At 34.8% G+C, this 12,456-nt stretch overlaps 1 protein-coding gene across 1 annotated transcript in view; it reads left to right on the top strand.

Annotated features, from left to right (window-relative positions):
- The window catches only part of PHEX (phosphate regulating endopeptidase X-linked), a 278,269-nt gene that overhangs the window by 125,017 nt on the left and 140,796 nt on the right, over positions 1-12,456 (top strand). The window contains exon 11 of the mRNA XM_074300930.1: positions 2,434-2,562. Within this exon, the coding sequence (XP_074157031.1) occupies positions 2,434-2,562 (129 nt within the window). The remainder of the gene's footprint in view (positions 1-2,433; positions 2,563-12,456) is intronic.

Below are 12,456 nucleotides of genomic sequence, written 5' to 3'. Positions count from 1 at the left end.
TGCCTAGGTTACTAGATACATCTTTGAAACTCCAAAGACAAAAGACTCCTAAAGCAAAAAAACATCCTTATATCCTCTGAATTCCTACTAATTATAGAAGTTATATGATTTGAATCCCCACCCTTCTTTACATAGCCAGTCCTTGCCCCCAAGAAGCTAACATTCTAGAAGAGGGAAGATAATAGTGGAAGTTGTTAAGGAGTTATGATCTTTATCAATAACAGTGTTGTTGTTGAGTTATTTCAGTTGTGTCCAACATTTCATAACCTAATTTAGGGGAAGTGCCCCCTCCAAAAAGCTGTCTGTCCTCAAAATATCAAGTATATAATTTCATTAGTTTTTTTGGTTGCTATGTTTGGTCATGGGACATGGTCTCCATGTCCCCATTTGGAGTGTTCTTGACATAAATATAGGAGTGATTTGCCATTTTTTTCTTTAGCTCATTTTGTAGATGAGGAATTGAGGCAAACAGGGTTAAGTGACTTGCTCAGGGTCATACAGCTAGTGTCTGAGGCCACATTTGAACATAGGCCTTCCTGACTTAAGGTCTTGTACTCTATACACTTAGCTGCCATATTAAGCATGTGGTCAACTGAAATTTCTAGATTTTTTTCACATGAAATGCTTTTTAGTGGTCTCTCCCATATTCCCTTCTTTTACTGTTGGCTTATAAAACAAATGCATAAAAAGTCCATACCAAAGCCTAACTTAGTACGACTTTATCATTATAAAATTTCCATTCTTAGAACAAGACTAAGTTTCAGTTTACTGTTCTAATCTGCTGAAATATTTGGCCTCTTGATTCCATTGTATGTTAACTATTCCTCCTTGCTTAGTGATATCTATAAATTTGAAAGTACTTCATCTCTACCATCATTTAGGTAAGTGATAGAAATGTGGAATAGAATAGGATTAAAAAAAACACAAAAAACTCTTGTAGAAACTTTCATCTAGGTACCTCTTCTTGGAAACAGTTACATAGCCAAGGCTTTCCTGTTCCCCAACTTTTCTCCATCTTTTTGGGTAATAATGCCTGAATTCTCTTTTTAAAAATTAAACTATTTGTTTAAAACTTTGTATTCTCTTAAAATGGTGACATGTTGGAAAAGATAACATTTAAAGTCCTATTTGTCATTTATGTAAAATTGTGAATTAGTTTATGGAATCTTTTGGGAGAGCAGGCTTTGTTGAAAGCTGAGGAGAAGTGGAATGATCTAGGAGAGGGTACCAGTTGCCTGTAGAATATTTGAAGGCAAAAGAGAACAGTTATTTATACAAGTGATGAGATTTGGCACCAAGTGATGAGGTTGTGGTAGCCATTCATAATTCAAAATATAAGACACAAGGTGTAAGGCGCAAAGCTCTAGTGAAGAATTCATAATGTCGTTCTCTTTGCCAAAATGTACCTTTCTTTACAAGAAGAGGTTATGGACAAAATGAAGAGGTAAAATAGACATCAGAAGTGGTAAATACAAAATAGCTTTGGGAGAGCATATAGCTAGCAAGAAAGGGTTTTTGACAACAGAGGAAAAAACAGGTTCCCTAGTGGAACTTAAAAATTAAAAAAGTAAATACACCATGAGATGGTGTTAACCTACCAGTTAAATCCACAGGGGAATTTAGCAGACTAACTCCAAAAAGGGTTAGCAAGGAAGGGGATTATACCATTGATGGTGGGCTAACTCTAAAGGGAATTAGTAAAAGAGTTAGTTATAACAAGGAGAAAGATACCAGGGAGAATAGGGAAAGGGGTGAGAAGAAAAACATCATGAGGGAGAATGAATAGTGGGCTAATTCCAAAAGGGATTCAGCAAAGATGGTTCAGTTTATAGGTGAAACTTTGGGAGTTTGACATCATAACTTAGCTTTCTGATTGGATACAGTAAGGTAGGGTTTCTCAAGACCTCTACAGGAGTGGGACTGTGAGTCTGAACTGATCCCATCAGTGTTTTTCCCTGTCTGCCTCAGGGAACATTACAATCTATCAGTGCTCCAGACTTTCAAAGGCAGCCATCTAGTTACCTGGGACCTTATCTCAAGGACCCAAAATTTGCAAACTTTGTAAAAGGAGCAAAACATTAAAAAAAATCAATGATATAAAATGATTGGCAGAGTGATTTAATTGATCAGAATAATTTGGGTGCCCAGCTGAAGCTATGGTATAACTTAAGAAACTACAAAAAAAATTCCACAAAATTTAACTTTTAAAATGAGATAGAAACTTTTTGTTTTGTACTTAAAAAGAGATTTTGAAATACTTCCTGGTCTTAAGGCATCTTTGAAAATACCAACAAAAAAAGTCATGTAATTTGTCTATATTCTTAGAGTTTATTATGAATTGGAGATCCTACTTTTTAAATTTTTTAATACGGTGAATGGTATTATTCTAGTCTATAGCTTTTTCAAAGGGATGTCCATGTTTATTTTCAACAGGTAATCCAAGGGACTACAATTTTGTTACCTCAGTGGGACAAATGTGTAAACTTCATTGAAAGTGCCCTTCCTTATGTTGCTGGAAAAATGTTTGTGGATGTCCATTTCCAGGAAGATAAGAAGGAAATGGTAAGTCCAAACCCTCTTGTGGAAATGTATTGAAACCCTCTTTTTTTTTTTAAAGCTTCTTTTGAAATATTAAATAATATTCCTTTAGGCTAAAAATGCTCTTTATATACTTTCTCCTTAGAAGTTGGTTAGGTCAAAGATAAAAGACCTTTTTTAGGGAAATAGATTAAAGATGGCAACCAAAGTTTAGAACAAAGAATTACTCTCAACAAGAACAATGCCTTGCCCACCTCTGAAGTTATTGAGTTAGTGATTCATCAGAAGGGCTATTTTTTTCTCAATTCCCAGAAGTGAATTTGTCCTAGAAAGTTCCTTTGATTCAATTAAAAGGGAAATAAGCACTCTCTTCTCTTATTCAGTTGAGATTACTCTCTTCTACTCAGAAGTTTTTCCATACTGGTCTCTGAGAGGAATACCATTGATTCCTCCTGGGGAATGGTCCCAAAGAATTGAGATGATGATTTTGTTATTCAACATTCTTTAATACTAACCTCAAAACTGTATTTTAATATATTATGATCCTTCTTTGTTCAAGATTTTGATAAATGTTTACCTGTAGTCATCTTGGGGGAAAGAAGCATGTTAGAGAAGACAGGAAATTATTCCATTTTGGACACCTCTCTCTTTTTCTAGTCCAGAAATACCATGGATATTACATTAAGGTTAAATTAAATTAAAAAACAATTTTTGGGGGGCATATGTGTCCCTAAAACTCACAGTAAGGTACTAATATGGTACCTCTTCTACTAATTTGAGATTTTTGGTCAATTTTTGCCTCCTAATTGTTATGATATTTAAATCAGATGACAATTTTGATTTGAAGAAGAAACTTAATCCATATTAAAAATGCACAGAAAGCAAGCAACATAACTAGGATTAGGTTAAAATTAGAGGGAATAAAAAGAAACATTAAATCATATTTCACTGAGCCAGGCTTTGGTTACTGTGAATCCTGTGTGTGCAATTCAAGGATTAGCTAAGAAGTAGAAAAGATTTGGCTAATTCATGCTTCATCATTTGCATTTATAAATGGTAAAGTTTCAGAGCTAGAAGAAACCTTGAAATCTTTTAGTCCAATCTCTTCAATTTAGAAATGAAGATTTTGGAGCTTAAAACAATAGTTGTTGGTACAGCTCAGACTAGAAGATAGATTTGCTGATTCCCAGATGAGACTCCAGTTGAACAGAAATGCTCTAGTGTTTAGTACAGAAACATGGTAGTATTATAGAATTATAGAACTGAGAGTTTCAAGGAAACTCAGCAGCCATCTAGTCGAATTCATACCCAAAAGGAACCCCTACTACATACTCTTAGGTGGTTATGCAACCATTGCTTGAAGACCTCTAAAAAAGAAAATGTCATCCACCATTTCTCTAATCTACTTTTAGATGTTTTTAATTTTTTAGGATGCTTAAGTTTACTTCTTTTAATTGCCATCTTATTGGTGCTCTTTAAGAATAATGAACAATATTGCAACTGGAAGCTCAAACTTGACCATTGAGTTAAAGGAAAAAGTAATAATAATGAAATCTTTATTAAATCTGTGTGAGCCACAAATACTTGATAATTTGGGAAAGATGGCATGCTCTGAAACACTACAAATTATTATAAAATGACAAAATGTAATTTTTACTGTTTTCTGGCCTTCTCTTTATTATACTTCATGATCTATATTTAAAACCAAAGATTTTTTTTAAAGAAATAACAAGGCAAGTATTTCATCTCTACTTTAGTATGTTAAAACAGTTTTTTGACAAAATGCCCATTAGTAAATAGAAAATAATATAAAAATTAATAAAATAATTTAGTAGAAAATAGAAAATCAATATTATAAATTAATAAAATAAAACAATTGGAATAGAAAGTAGAAATTAAGTAGCATTTAATAAATGTAGTACTATTTACTTATAGTATTTTCATATTTAATAAATATTGCATCAGTTGCATCAGTCATGTTTGACCCTTCAAGATCCTCTTTGGACCAGTTCATTTTACAGTTAAGGAAACCGAGACAAGCAAGGTTAAGTGACCTGCCAAAGGTCACATAGCTAATAAGTGTCTGAGGTCAGAATTGAAACTCAAGAAGCCCAATCTTCCTCACTCCAGGCCCTGACTTGTGTCAACTGTGCTACTGGATTTTCTAAAACAACAGATTTTAGGAAATAGTAAATAGGAAAATGCATTAGTGTAAAATGCTTATAGTGCTAGCATCATGAATTCTGGATAGGATCATGGAATAAAGTAAGGAACATTAAGAATATTAAAAAAATTAGCTAGAGCATCACTGAAATCCATAAGTACAATTAACTATGTGACCTTTAAATTACATAGTTCCACATGCCTCACAATACTCTCTAGAATTTAAATAGTTTCAAGATATAGTTAGCAATCTACTCTACTAAAAGGATTCTCTGCACTAGGAGTCTCCTTTGAAGACAAAAATCACATTTCCTTTTTGTGTTGATGGATATTTAGCAGCAAAAATTAAATATCAAAGGTATGAGTTATTAAAAATAATTCTGTTTCTCTGGCACATGTCAAGATTAGGCACTGTCAGGTGACAGACATGTGCAATGTGTGGTAGTGCTGGGCTTAGAATCTGAAGAACCGAATTCAAATTCCACCTCAAATACTCAGATACTCAAATTCCACTGTGGTCCTGGGGAAATCACATAATCTCTCTCAGATTCTGTTTCCTCTGGAAACAGATGTTTTCCATCTGGAAAATGGGGATAATATTAGCACTTCTCTGGTTCTTAAAAGAGTAAATGAGATACCATGGGTTTTTGTATAAATGTTATATATAAAGGCTAACTATAATTATTATGCAACTTAAAATAAGATTTATTTCTGTAATATCTTCACACTCTTTTTTGTCATTTTAGGAGCAGCAGAGAAGCTGCACAAATATTCATCTATTCTATATCAGGGCTTCTTAATGTCTTTTTTCTACTCATAACTCCTTTTTATCTGAGAAATGGCTTTGGATATTATGAAGAAATTTATTTTAAAACAATTCTTTGGCACATATAGTTTTACCATTTATTACAAATGAAAGCAAATTTGCACATTAATGAGTTGGATATCCTTATTTATTTTTACATAAAGATTGAAATCTTGGCAAAAATTTGATATTTTTTGTTGCCAAATCTTTCACAACCCCTACATTCAGTTATGCAACCCCACTGAGGTGGGGACCTATAGTTTAAGAAGCTTTGTTTTATGTGATTGATAGATAAGTGGCACAGTAAATGGAGTTGGGAAGCTGTGAGTTCAAATTCAGCCTCAGACTTACTAGCTCTGTGATCTATGGCAAATCACTTAATCCTGCTTGCTTTAATTTTCTCATCTGTAAAATGAGCTGGAGAAGTAAATGGCAAACCACTCTAGTATCTTAATCAAGAAAATCCCAAATCAGGTAAGGAAGTGTCAGACACAACTGGGAAAAAAATATAGACCAAGAATAATATGATTTTCAGCTTCTAATATGCCAAGGCAGTAGCCTCTTAAGCTTTCTGGTTTATAACAGTCCCTACTCAAGAATTGCTAAGAGGTCCTGTTAATATTCTTTAAGAAGTAGCAATTAAATAAGGAACCATTAACTTGGACCACACTGATTCAAAATTCATGGTGTTTTGACTGGGGCTGGATGATGTATGCCTTTGTTTTCCCCCTGAAGAAAGGCCAAACTAAGCCAGTTAATAGTATAAGACTACAAGGCAGAGTAATTTTTTCCCCCTCTTATTATGTAGTTCAGACTTTCATTTCTATAATTTTACATATTTACAAATAATTGATTAAAAACGAATGAAAAAGTCTTACTTATTTTTTTTATAGTAGGCCAGGTAAACCCCAGCCCTTTATTCAACCAGTGGTTCTTGTTCAGCTAATTCAATTTATCATCTTGCTAGAAAATTAGGGAGCTATTAAAAATTCCTATAATTCAGGCTATATACAAATTATTCCTGAATTAATCATGGTAAGTAAGAAAAACTGAAAAAAAAGTTTTGCACCAAGAATGCTGTCCTCAGTGGGCAGAATGTCCTGGCAGTAAAGAAGGCTGCCAAGGTCCATCTGCAAAGACTTTAGTTGATGGAAGCTCATTATATTGGGTGTCTTGGTGGGGGTTGGAAGCCTGAGCAGATCAGAACAAGTTGGGCCTGGGAAGCCCAAGCAAATCAGAATGGGGGCTGGGACAAGCCCAGATCTCCTATTGGAATTCAAAGGAATGCTTTTGACCAGGATTTGTAATTGAATCAAAGGCTCTGAAATCCAGGAAAGACAATTTGTCTGGGGAGGATATGTCTCAGGCAAGTGGGGCTGGGAATCTGAAAGGAATCACAGATCAATAGGAAATACAGTTTCTTAAAGGGACCACAACCCACTTCAATAGTACACAGAGTGCTGAACCTGGATTCAGAAGGACCTGAATTCAAATGTGTTTTCAGACACTTAGTAGTTTCTTCATTTGTAAAATGTGTTTGCCATTTGCCAAGAAAACCACAAAATGGATTATGAAAAGTTGGAAACAACTGGAAAACTTCTGAGAGTGTTAAAGTGATTTGCTTAGAATCATAGTGCAAGTAAATATCTGATGTAGGATTTGAACTCAGGACTTCCTAACTCCAAATCAGGCAATTTCATTGTGCCATTTAGCTTCTCTTTTTCCCGCCTTTCACTTTGTAGATTCCTTTTTTCGAATATTATAACATATGCAAAGCACTATATAAATAGCAGGGTAGTGCAGTGAATATAGCACTGATCCTAGAATCAGAAGGACCTGAATTCATATTTAACCTCAGATACTTACTAGTTTTGTGAACCTAATCAAGTCACTTAATTCCAATTAACTCTAAAAAACCCCCAAGCCACTCTATGTAAATAAATCCTTGCTATTAGTTATTACTATTTACGTTAGGCTGACACAATATATGAATTTTAAAAGTAATTTTTGCATAACACTGTTCACTGAAGGACTTTGGGGAGTATCAATGAGCCCTCTGTCCTCACAATCTGTTGTTGTCATTGGCCAAGAACAAAAAAGTGGAAGAAGCTTTCTTTTAGTTCATAGAAGCGAGAGCATACTTTCTTCTTGATGCTGCTGCTGTTTAGCATCATTTTGGCTTCTAACTGCTATGGGGAATATTTAATCTCCCTCTTCCCAGAAAGTCAGCTTCAGCTGCTTATTAGGGTTTTCCAGTCTGCTCTGCCCAGATGACAGGATTATACATTTAGAGCTGGAAAGCATCAAAGAGGTCATTTAGACCAAACCTTCATTTTTCATGTCATAGGGTTGCTCAAAGAATTTGTGGAGATTCCTTCCTTATTTCTGGCTACCATATGTCTGGTAACTTTGTGCTGTAGGGGCTTAGAGCTTTGTGTTTATGAAGCAATACCCTTTTGGCTACACTCATCTAGAAGAATCAATGGGCCTTGAGAAGGAAATAACTCTTCATTTCTTCCTATTTAGGACTACCCTCCTGATAGCATAATATAACCTCCAGACTTGCAGTGAGAGGTAAAGGAGGGCTGGCTGTTTTCCACAAGCCAGCATCAAGACCACTCCCATGTTGTAGTTTGTTGTTTTTATCTAAATTAGTTGTGTCTACCTCTTTGGGACTCCATTTGGGATTTTCTTGGCAAAGATACTGGAGTGATTTGTTGTTTCTTTCCCCAGCTCATTTTACAGAGGAGGAAATGGAGGCAAACAGGATTAAGTGGCTTGCCCAGAGTCACTCAGATTTGAATTCAGGTCTTCCTATCTCCAAGCTCAATTCTCTATATACTATATACATAACTGCCCCATATTGCAGCTAGGGGAAGGGAATTCAACTAGTAGATTTTTGACCCCTGATTGATTTTTCTATTTGGGATTGCCCTTTTTAAGTAAGTGAATGATTATCAGGCTAGGGGATAAGCTTTTGAGTCTGATAGGTCCAATAGATCAGGTCCTTTGGTTGGAATTTATAGATAATCAAAAGAGGAGAGTCGGAAGAATAACTTGAGTGTCTAGGAGCAACTGGCCAATGACAAAGGGACAAGGCTGACCCTTTGGCTTGCCAGGGAGTACCTAATCTAAGGAGCACAGTGCAGAGTCCAGGTGAAAAGTGAAATGCCTAATTAGTAATTCCATAAACTGTTTCATATTTAAATGATCTTCTTATCCTGGTAGGACAAACTTAGTAGTATACTTTATATCACTGAAACATATAAGCACTTTATAAAATGTTCATTGATTGATTTAGTTTAAGTCTTACTGCCAATTCATGTTTGTGAGTATCTATTGCATGTGTTTAAACATTACTTTGTTAGTGGGAAATAAGTACCTGTCCCATACCTGATTCATATTGTTTACTGAGTATCCACTAACCTACTCATGACTTTTGGGGAGACTCAAGACATGAACATTTAACCTTTACATATTTTTTCTCTTGAACACTGAATTGGAAGATATAATAAGCCAATAAGTGCAAGACCCTCTTATTAGAATTCAGATTCTCCCAGGATTAATACTAATATGACTCTGTGTGTGTGTGTGTGTGTGTGTGTGTGTGTGTGTGTGTGTGTGTATACAGAGCAGAGAGGTCACCTTAGCAGAGAAAAAATAGGTACAGTGTTCTCAGGCCCAGCAAAAATTAATGATGTTAGCTAAGATTAAGAAAGTAATGTCTATATAAGTAATTTGCCAAAAAGCATACTCATGGGGAGTATTGAAATGGATACATGGCATTACCATTATGTTAAATTGTTTATATAGATGTTTATTGTATAGCTTGAGGTGGGGGTGGGAGAATGTTGGTGACATAATTTATCTTCTCATATAATCCTTTAAAAATTTCCTTTTTTCCTTTCCTTCATATAATGATGTTTGGGATAATCTATAACTAATAATCACATGGGAAATTATAGAGTATTACTTCTGATGAATTCAAAAGCTAGAAGGAAAATAAAGAAGTCATATAAACCAGCTGGCCCTTCAAGAAAAATAAAGTAAAAAACTGCTTCAATTTGTATTAAGATACTATTAGTTCTTTCTCTGAAAATGGATAGCATTTTTCATTATAAGAGTTGTCTTAGATTACCATATTGCTGAGAATAACTAAGTCATTCATAGTTGATCATTTTACCATATTGCTGTGACTTTGTACACGGTATATTTTACTTGGTATCAGCTCATGCAAGTCTTTCAGGTCTTTCTGAGATAATCCTGCTCATGCAATGATTTAAAAGATGATTTGTTTTCATTTCAATAAAAATTGCACTAACCCATATGTCTATGTCTTAACGAAATCAGAAGTCTAATGAGCAAGAATTAAACAATGAGTCTGAAATTCTACTACAGAGATCATTGATCTCTGCTTTTCTTTTCATTTGTTTATTTTTATTAATGTGAGTAGAGCATCTGTAAATATAATTACTATATACTGATATCTCTTCCCTATGGACTTAGAGAAAACTAGAAGAGAACTAAGGAACTTTAAGAGTGGGAGGAGGATGTTGTTTATTCATTTCAGTCAAATCTGACTCTTCATGACCCCATTTGAGGTCTTCTTGGCAAAGATACTGGTTTGCTATTTCCTTCTCCAGCTCTTACAGATGAGGAAGCTGAGGCAAATAGGGTTAAGCAACTTGCCTAGAATCACACAGCTAAGTAAATATCTGAGGTCAGATTTGAACTTAGAAAAATGAATCTTCCTGACTCCAGGCTCTATCTACTGTGCCATCTAGATGCCCTAATTCTAATTATACTATTAGTAAAAGAATAGCATTTTGGGGAAAACACATTGATGATTTCATAAAAATGGGAAAATTTATTTAAATTAAAAATCCCATTTTTTAGTAAATATATTTTGAGATGTAATTTTGGTTTTCTTTTTTTCTTTTAAAATTATTTAGTATTTGATTTTCCCCAAATTACATGTAAAATAATTTTTAATATTCATTTTAATTTTTACCTCCCTCCCCCTCTCATTGAGAAGGCAATCAATTAGATATGTTATACCTCTATATAAAATATGCAAAACATACTTTCTTATTAATCACTTTGTGAAAGAAAACATAGATTCTTCTTCTAAAAAAATCCCTCAGGAAAATGAAAGTATAAAAAATGCTTCAATTTGTCTTCAATTACCATTAGTTCTTTCTCTGAGGATAGATAGCATTTTTCAAAATTATCTTAGATCCAATATTACTGTTACTTTGTACACAGTATATTTTACATGGTATCAGTTCATGGAAGTTTTCTCTCCTATTAGCCAATCTAAAAGATATGAGGTAATACTTCAGAATTATTTCAATTTGCATTCAATCCAATTCTGCAATCCAGAAGATTTAAAGCATCTTCTCATATGGCCACAGTTTGATTACTTGAAAACTGTTCATAATTCTTGATCATTTATCAGTTGGGGAATGACTCCTATTTTTATAGATTTGAGAAATGAATATTTTATCAAAGAAATTTGTTTCAATTTTTTGTTATGCTTGCTAAATGTATTTCCTTCCATCCTATTCCCTTCTCATTCTATTCTCTTTCTCCTTTTACTTTGTTCCTCCTCAGAACTGTTTTGCTTCTGACTACTGTCTCCTCAAATTTGTGCTTCCTATTATCATCCCCCTCCCTTATTTTATCTCCTTCATCTTTTAGTTTCCTATAGGATAAAACAGATTTCTATGCCCAACTGAGGGTGTAGGCTATTCCCATTTTGATAGAAATTCTGATGAGTGAGGTTCATTCACTCTCCCTTGCCTCCACTCTCTTCCCCATTCACTAAAAACACTTTTTTTCTTGTCTCTTTTATGTGAGATAATTTACCATTCTACCTCTCCCTTTCCCTTACTTAACAATGCATTCTTCTTTTCTCACACTTTAATTTTATCTAACAGCCCTCATCCTCCACTGCTGCCATGGTCTCCATCTTTCCCTGAGCTCTCACCACTGCCACTGATCCTTCTGCTTCTCCTTCTGCTCAGCATATTGGTACTCTATACTCCTTCCATTCTACTGGTTTGTGAGCAGGGAGAGTACAGCCACATCATCTTGCAGGAACTGCCAGGTGACCTGCCTTGCCAATATACATAACCTCAGCATCATGGATTCCAACCTGACAGTCCTGTTTATTTCTACCTTTCCTGGGGAGGAGATGTCCATGGTTTAGCACAATAGTAGCTCCACTGTGACCATAAGTTTTTGCGGGCTAGTGTTCCTTCTTACCCTGGGACTATTACCCAGGACTCTGACCCAATCTGAGAAGGAGGAAAGCAATAGAGTCCTGCCCCCAGTGCCAGGAAATCTACCCCTGTATATCTGCTCTTGAGCAGTTATTTAATCCCTGTATATGTAGGCTGAGAGCCATGGAAATAGCCACAGCTACTGCTGATTCAATAGCTCCCAAGGTTTGCTCATGATTTCTTGGGGCCTGGTCTCCGCTGGCACAGCCTGTGTTCGACTATGCTCCAGTCTCACCCAATATATGTATATTTCTTTTTAAACAATGAAAGGCAAATGTGGACATAGTTATGAGCTCAATTCCATACCTATCAACAAATACGAAGAAGTGATTTGTGTTTATTTGTATTCTTTGCATCGAATGCTGCTTCCACCTAGAAATGTGATTAAGTATTTTAAAAAAATACAAACCTTTCATGCTGATCTTCTAAAGTTGTCTTTGACTGGAAATTATTTCACCCTATCTTTTTGTGGGTTCTATCACTTCAGGAATTGTTGTACAATATTATTTAAAGTTGTTTGGCTAAATAAGACACAAAATTGCTAAAGGGAGAGCAATGTGATGGATAAAAGATAGCAACTGGCCTTTAGCAATTTTATATCTTAAAAAAATACACATACAGACTCATGCTCCTTTCAAATAAATCTCAATTTAGGAGTACATTTTC

This window comes from Sminthopsis crassicaudata, chromosome 3, assembly GCF_048593235.1.
Source record: "Sminthopsis crassicaudata isolate SCR6 chromosome 3, ASM4859323v1, whole genome shotgun sequence".
Lineage (NCBI taxonomy): Eukaryota > Metazoa > Chordata > Mammalia > Dasyuromorphia > Dasyuridae > Sminthopsis > Sminthopsis crassicaudata.
This window is presented reverse-complemented; position numbering and strand designations above follow the sequence as displayed.